The sequence below is a fragment of the Drosophila rhopaloa genome, unplaced genomic scaffold (genome assembly GCF_018152115.1).
Source record: "Drosophila rhopaloa isolate 14029-0021.01 unplaced genomic scaffold, ASM1815211v1 contig_37, whole genome shotgun sequence".
Taxonomy (NCBI): Eukaryota; Metazoa; Arthropoda; class Insecta; order Diptera; family Drosophilidae; genus Drosophila; species Drosophila rhopaloa.
Window position 1 is genome coordinate 17719 of NW_025335131.1, and position 8078 is coordinate 25796.

Genomic DNA, 8078 nt, shown 5'->3' on the forward strand with positions numbered 1-8078 from the left:
TCAACGTCCGAATTTAATTTACTTTAACCAGTAATTTCATAGTATTTAAATATCCCAAAAAAAAACAAAAAAAAATTTAAACAACAAAGTTATATTTTGTAAAATTATTTCCGTTTATTCCTATGGTGATATTTGATATAGTTTCCCGATTCGGCTCGTTCCGACTTATACACTACCTGCAAAGGAAAGACAACTTTTGGGAAAGTTTCAAGCAGACAGTTAAAAACTACTTTCGTAGAAACGGACGAACAGACGGACATGGCTAGATCGACTCTCAAGGTGATGCTGATCAATAATATACAAGTATATACTTTATTGGGTCGGAAATGTCTTCTTCACTGCATTGCAAAGTCTGACTGAAATTATAATACCCCCTGCAAGTGTATTAAAAGTGTCGGCTTCAGTCATCCGTTAAGGAAACTTTTTTCTAAAAAGATATACCTGCTTCAAAATGCGAAAATATTCCTAGGTAAAATTAAAAACCTTAGGGGCCTTACGAAGCCTAAATCATTTTGTAATGTAATGTTTCGTTATCGTACCGACTCTATTACCTAGTTTCCTTGGATTTCTGTTCATCCGACCGTATTCGAAAAACTCTGCGTGTGTATATAGTGCACTCTTGCCCAAAATCATACGACACCCCGACAATTTTTGTTTTGACCCTTGTAGAAGAATGGGATGGCATATTAAAACAAAGTCAATTATGCAGTTTAGTGAATTCTGCGTTAAATGCGATGATCTTATCTTTTATCGCATCTCGCGTTTTCAAGTCTAAAAGAGTAACAAAGCTGTACGACACATTTGTATTTTTTGGATTTAGGTAATATTTTATTCTTGTAATGGTATATAAACAATATTTAATAATTAATATGGCCACTTTGATCCTTTTCTAACTTGAAAAGTCTCTCAGGCATTGAATTTACTAAATTATACCCTTGCAGAGGGTATTATAATTTTGGTCAGAAGTTTGTAACGCAGTGAAGGAGACGTTTCCGACCCTATAAAGTATATATATTCTTGATCAGGATCAATAGGGGAGTCGATATAGCCATGTCCGTCTGTCCGTCTGTCCGTCCGTCCGTCTGTCCGTCTGACCGTCTGTCCGTCTGTTTCAATACCGTTTGCGAGCTCAGTTTAAAAGCTAGCGATCTGAAACATCACACAGTCGACCTAAAACAAGTGTACGCAGATCAAGTTTGAAAAGTGCCCCGATTGGACGTCTAGATCCTATAGCTCCCATAGGAACAATCGGATATACCTTGCAAGAATGGAAGATATTTCTCGCAGCGTAAAAGCAATTGACATGCATCTTTCCAAATCTTATTTTTTTATGCATACCTTGATCAGGGTAAAAGCGCGTGACGATCGGACGTCTATATCCTATAGCTCCCATAGGAACAAAAGGGTAAAATCGGTTAAAATTTAATGATTTTTAGGATATTTCGCGCAGTATACAAGCTATACCTTGATCAGGGTAAAAGCGCGTGGCGATTGGACTATATTGGTCTATATCCTATAGCTCCCATAGGAACAAGAGGGTAAAATCGGTTAATATTTAATGATTTTTAGGATATTTCGCGCAGTATACAAGCTATTGACATGAATCTTTCCAAATTGTATTTTTTATGCATACATTGATCAAGGTGAAGGCGCGTGCCGATCGGACGTCTATATCCTATAGCCCCCATAGGAACAATAGGGTGAAATCGGTCCAAATTTGATGATTATCAGAATATTTCGCGAAGTGTGTAAGCTACTATCATAAATTTTTTTCAATTCTTATTTATTTACGCATATCTTGATTAGGGTAAAAGCGCTTGCCGCTCGGAAGTCTATATCTTAAAGGAGATAGGAAAAATTAATTAATTAATTTTAAGGCTGCGAAAGTATCCCTTTTTTTCTATTTGTATATGACATTTTTGCAGTATAAAAGCAATTAACTTGAAACGATGCAAATCTAGTTTACTTATGTATACCTTATTCCTTTCACTACTTTTTTCACTTTTAGCAATTTCGGCAAAGTCTGCAAGGGTATTAAAACTTCGGCTTGCCGAAGTTAGCTTCCGTCCTCGTTTTTAATTAAATTTTGGTCTAATAGAGACCATTGAGCCAAAATTACGATTTTGAGGCTTTGTACATTCTCAAATTACTATATAAATTACAATAACAATTCGCATATAGTCGCCTGGATACCCCATATGTTTTCAACTAGGTTTTGGTCAGGGAAGCACGCTGGCCAATCCAATTAAAAAGCGCTGGGTCTCTCTGCTCTTGTGAATTAATATATTATCTTTCCAAAATTTAAAAACAAAAAATAAAGTTAAAATTCAATTTTTCTAAAATTGAAATTGTTTTTTTTTTGGCGCGGCTTGAAGAACGTACTCTTTTTAAGACTACTCTGACAATGGACTCAGATGATTGCAGCGTCTGCCAAAAAGGCGTGACACAGACTTACTACAACTGGCGGCAAGTGTGGAGCTCAATACCAAGGAATTGCTAGCTTTTGACATTATGTGACTTTTATCGCTGTCAGACATCTTGGGTTTTCTACCAGAACTTCGCTTCTCACCATATTTATCCGGATTGGTCAAAAATTTGGTGATAACAAAACGACTGATTTTCTGCGTTATTTTGTCTAATATTAATTTTGTTTGTCTAACATTAAAGCCATCATCGTTGTAGGCTTTTATCCTTCCCTCTTCATCCCTGGATAACAATCTTCAACGCGGCATTTTATTATAAATTAATTAAATTGTAAACCAAAATACAAACAAAATTTGTTTTGAACTTTCAAGACATAACAAAAACCAAAATCTTGTGCTCTTTTTACAGCTACTTGAAAACGCGAGATGCGATAAGAGATAAGAACATTTAAAGCAGAATTCCATTCAATATACTTGATTTTGTTGTAACCTGCTTTCCTCTTCTCTTACGATGGTCGAATCAAAAATCGTCGGGGTGTCGTATAATTTTGGACAGGAGCGTAGAACCTTTCCGCAAAGTTTCGGTGCGCTTCGTTCGTACGTAGACGGCCGTCCACAGAAAGGCTCTTAAGCATTATACAATCATTTTTATTTCTTAACAGGGGGATTTGGTTTTTCCTAATACAATTTGATCATATGATCAACTTTTTTTTACAAAAATCTGTCTTCTTATTCAGGAGGAAATTATAGTTTTGGTAAGCTTATTTGCAAGTTACTTCTAATTTCGATCCTTAACAGGCAACTTGATGGTTCTGATTTGTTCATTTTTGCAATAGTGAAAATTTAAAATATTTAAACATTCATTCAAAATGTTTATCTTTAATGGTTTGCTTTATAAGTTAGTTTCAGCTGTCTTGAGTAAGGATTCAGGCCTTCATGAATTTTTATGGCTCATGAATATTTAAAAAATATCTTTTCCTTTCCTCCAACCCTATCAATGCTCTAATCACTATTTTTTGTTTGCGCAGGCGTCAAGATTCTATGTCTGTATAAAAGGCAGAAGGACATATGGCAAATCTCAGCAGTTGTCATGATGGGGTCGGACAAATTATTGGTTCTTTTTGCTGTTCCCTCTGGTTTGTGCTTGGCGGAAGTAGCTCGGTGGGTAAGGACGCCTGGCTACGTCCTGGCTGCCACAAAGTTGGAAATACAAGAAAGATTTCTATTCCCGACTGCGTTGAATTCAATAGGGGAGTCGATATAGCCATGTCCGTCTGTCCGTCTGTCCGTCCGTCCGTCTGTCCGTCTGACCGTCTGTCCGTCTGTTTCAATACCGTTTGCGAGCTCAGTTTAAAAGCTAGCGATCTGAAACTTTCACACTCGTCCTAAAACAAGTGTACGCAGATCAAGTTTGAAAACCGCCCCGATCGGATGTCTATATCCTATAGCTCCCATAGGAACAATCGGATATAACTTGCAAGAATGGAAGATATTTCTCGCAGTGTAAAAGCTATTGACATAAATCTTTCCAAATCGTATTTTTTTATGCGTACCTTGATCAGGGTAAAAGCGCGTGACGATCGGACGTCTATATCCTATAGCTCCCATAGGAACAAAAGGGTAAAATCGGTTAAAATTTAATGATTTTTAGGATATTTCGCGCAGTATACAAGCTATACCTTGATCAGGGTAAAAGCGCGTGGCGATTGGACTATATTGGTCTATATCCTATAGCTCCCATAGGAACAAGAGGGTAAAATCGGTTAATATTTAATGATTTTTAGGATATTTCGCGCAGTATACAAGCTATTGACATGAATCTTTCCAAATTGTATTTTTTTATGCATACATTGATCAAGGTGAAGGCGCGTGCCGATCGGACGTCTATATCCTATAGCCCCCATAGGAACAATAGGGTGAAATCGGTCCAAATTTGATGATTATCAGAATATTTCGCGAAGTGTGTAAGCTACTATCATAAATTTTTTTCAATTCTTATTTATTTACGCATATCTTGATTAGGGTAAAAGCGCTTGCCGCTCGGAAGTCTATATCTTAAAGGAGATAGGAAAAATTAATTAATTAATTTTAAGGCTGCGAAAGTATCCCTTTTTTTCTATTTGTATATGACATTTTTGCAGTATAAAAGCAATTAACTTGAAACGATGCAAATCTAGTTTACTTATGTATACCTTATTCCTTTCACTACTTTTTCACTTTTAGCAATTTCGGCAAAGTCTGCAAGGGTATTAAAACTTCGGCTTGCCGAAGTTAGCTTCCGTCCTCGTTTTTAATTAAATTTTGGTCTAATAGAGACCATTGAGCCAAAATTACGATTTTGAGGCTTTGTACATTCTCAAATTACTATATAAATTACAATAACAATTCGCATATAGTCGCCTGGATACCCCATATGTTTTCAACTAGGTTTTGGTCAGGGAAGCACGCTGGCCAATCCAATTAAAAAGCGCTGGGTCTCTCTGCTCTTGTGAATTAATATATTATCTTTCCAAAATTTAAAAACAAAAAATAAAGTTAAAATTCAATTTTTTCTAAAATTGAAATTGTTTTTTTTTTGGCGCGGCTTGAAGAACGTACTCTTTTTTAAGACTACTCTGACAATGGACTCAGATGATTGCAGCGTCTGCCAAAAAGGCGTGACACAGACTTACTACAACTGGCGGCAAGTGTGGAGCTCAATACCAAGGAATTGCTAGCTTTTGACATTATGTGACTTTTATCGCTGTCAGACATCTTGGGTTTTCTACCAGAACTTCGCTTCTCACCATATTTATCCGGATTGGTCAAAAATTTGGTGATAACAAAACGACTGATTTTCTGCGTTATTTTGTCTAATATTAATTTTGTTTGTCTAACATTAAAGCCATCATCGTTGTAGGCTTTTATCCTTCCCTCTTCATCCCTGGATAACAATCTTCAACGCGGCATTTTATTATAAATTAATTAAATTGTAAACCAAAATACAAACAAAATTTGTTTTGAACTTTCAAGACATAACAAAAACCAAAATCTTGTGCTCTTTTTTACAGCTACTTGAAAACGCGAGATGCGATAAGAGATAAGAACATTTAAAGCAGAATTCCATTCAATATACTTGATTTTGTTGTAACCTGCTTTCCTCTTCTCTTACGATGGTCGAATCAAAAATCGTCGGGGTGTCGTATAATTTTGGACAGGAGCGTAGAACCTTTCCGCAAAGTTTCGGTGCGCTTCGTTCGTACGTAGACGGCCGTCCACAGAAAGGCTCTTAAGCATTATACAATCATTTTTATTTCTTAACAGGGGGATTTGGTTTTTTCCTAATACAATTTGATCATATGATCAACTTTTTTTTTACAAAAATCTGTCTTCTTATTCAGGAGGAAATTATAGTTTTGGTAAGCTTATTTGCAAGTTACTTCTAATTTCGATCCTTAACAGGCAACTTGATGGTTCTGATTTGTTCATTTTTGCAATAGTGAAAATTTAAAATATTTAAACATTCATTCAAAATGTTTATCTTTAATGGTTTGCTTTATAAGTTAGTTTCAGCTGTCTTGAGTAAGGATTCAGGCCTTCATGAATTTTTATGGCTCATGAATATTTAAAAAATATCTTTTCCTTTCCTCCAACCCTATCAATGCTCTAATCACTATTTTTTGTTTGCGCAGGCGTCAAGATTCTATGTCTGTATAAAAGGCAGAAGGACATATGGCAAATCTCAGCAGTTGTCATGATGGGGTCGGACAAATTATTGGTTCTTTTTTGCTGTTCCCTCTGGTTTGTGCTTGGCGGAAGTAGCTCGGTGGGTAAGGACGCCTGGCTACGTCCTGGCTGCCACAAAGTTGGAAATACAAGAAAGATTTCTATTCCCGACTGCGTTGAATTCACCATAACAACCAATGCGTGCCGCGGATTCTGCGAGTCATATTCAGTGCCCTCGGTTCCCTGGACAGGTTTATCGCTAGCTGTTATATTCAAACCACCAAAGCCAGTAATAAGTGTTGGACAATGCTGCAATATGATGAAGTCAGAAGAGGTTTGCTTGCCGTTAAGATCTTCTTCTTTTAAATTAATGCCTAGTAACCTTTTCAGATACAACGTCGCGTATTATGTATAGAAGGTATTCGGAACTTCACCTTTAAAAGTGCTGTGTCCTGCAGCTGTTATCACTGCAAAAAGGATTAGATGAATGCAGAACGTCTTTTTTCATGCCTGAGCCATCTTTTAATAAAATTTAGAAAAATGCTTGTATAAAATTCAATACCACCGACCTTACCTTACAATTACTCGTGTAATATAAGAGTATATCGAATTCGTGCAACAATTTCTAACACGTAACAATTTTTACCTACCAAACTAGCTATCCTTATGTTTTACTGTTTCTATGTATTATAGTTTTTAGTTCTTCTATTGCCCATACAACAGACCCATTAAAGACATAACTTCGGTTTTAATTAATTGATTTCTTGATTCGCTAGTACACCTATCGGGCACTTTGGCACAAGAAAATAATATGAACCGCCATAATTCCACTATCGGCGAGCGCGGTAAACAAGAAGAACCCATCCGCGTGCCTGGTCTGATCCCTTTTGGATGATTAGCATTACCATGGACTCCAAAGCATCAAAGGGTTCGGAAAATCTGTGTTATAGATAAATCGGGAGATAGCTTGGATAAGGATATGATGGATAACAGCCTTAGCCTGGCTCACTTAAACATGGAATGTTTCTTTGTGGTATAATCTCTATTACCTGGTAGTCTCAACAAAAAGCACAACCAGAGCTACTCCACTTACAGAAGTAAGCAAAAAAAAATGTTTTTTTGCAAAGAGTGTCAAAATCTTTTTTTTTTGAATAGTTTTTTGAACAAAGTGTCGGCAGCAATGCGACCATCAAATTCTGGGTATGTAAGATAACTAAGTCAAACGGACGATAGGCATTGACCGAAGGTCCGAGATGTACACCGGCCAACATGCTGACACAGCGTTTGACCGAAGTTGAAGTTCCCATTTCGTTAGCTTTAAGAGCAGATGCAGCATGGAGGATATTTAGCAAACATATAAATGTACTCATAGCCGAAGTTTATATACCCTTGCAGTTATTACAAATCGACTACATTTCGATTTCTATGCCTATATTACTAAAAACAATGAAGCTATGTCGATTTTGCGCTGCATTTTGCCATCGTTTCTATGGCAGCTATATGATAAAGTTGTCCGATTTTAATTTAATTAAAAATGTAATTCCATAATATTTAAATATTACCAAATCCCAAAGATCAACAAAAAAAAATTAACAACAAAGTTATAATTTGTTTGAATTGTTTTTTCCAATTGTTCCTATGGGAGCTATATGATATAGTCGACCGATCCGGCTTGTTCCGCATACTGCCTGCAATACTTTTGGGAAAGTTTCAAGCAGATATCTTTAAAACTGAGGGATTAGTTTGCGTAAAAACGAACAGACGGAAGGACAGACGGACAGACGGACATGGCTAGATCGACTCTGCTGGTGATACTGATCAAGAATATATATACTTTGTAGGGTCGAAAATGTCTCCTTTAACTCATCACATTTTTATCAGTATTTTAATCAGTAATTCATCACATTTTAATCAGTAATTCATCATATTTTAATTAGCATTTAATCAGAT

At 36.3% G+C, this 8078-nt stretch overlaps 1 protein-coding gene across 1 annotated transcript; it reads left to right on the forward strand.

The window, feature by feature from the left end:
* Window positions 1-6159: 6159 nt before the first annotated feature.
* On the forward strand, window positions 6160-6835 carry LOC108040099 (thyrostimulin alpha-2 subunit). Its single transcript, XM_017117340.1, has 2 exons — window positions 6160-6462; window positions 6519-6835. The coding sequence occupies exons 1-2, from the start codon at window positions 6160-6162 to the stop codon at window positions 6609-6611; spliced, it is 396 nt and encodes a 131-aa protein (XP_016972829.1). The 3' UTR covers window positions 6612-6835.
* Window positions 6836-8078: the final 1243 nt, after the last annotated feature.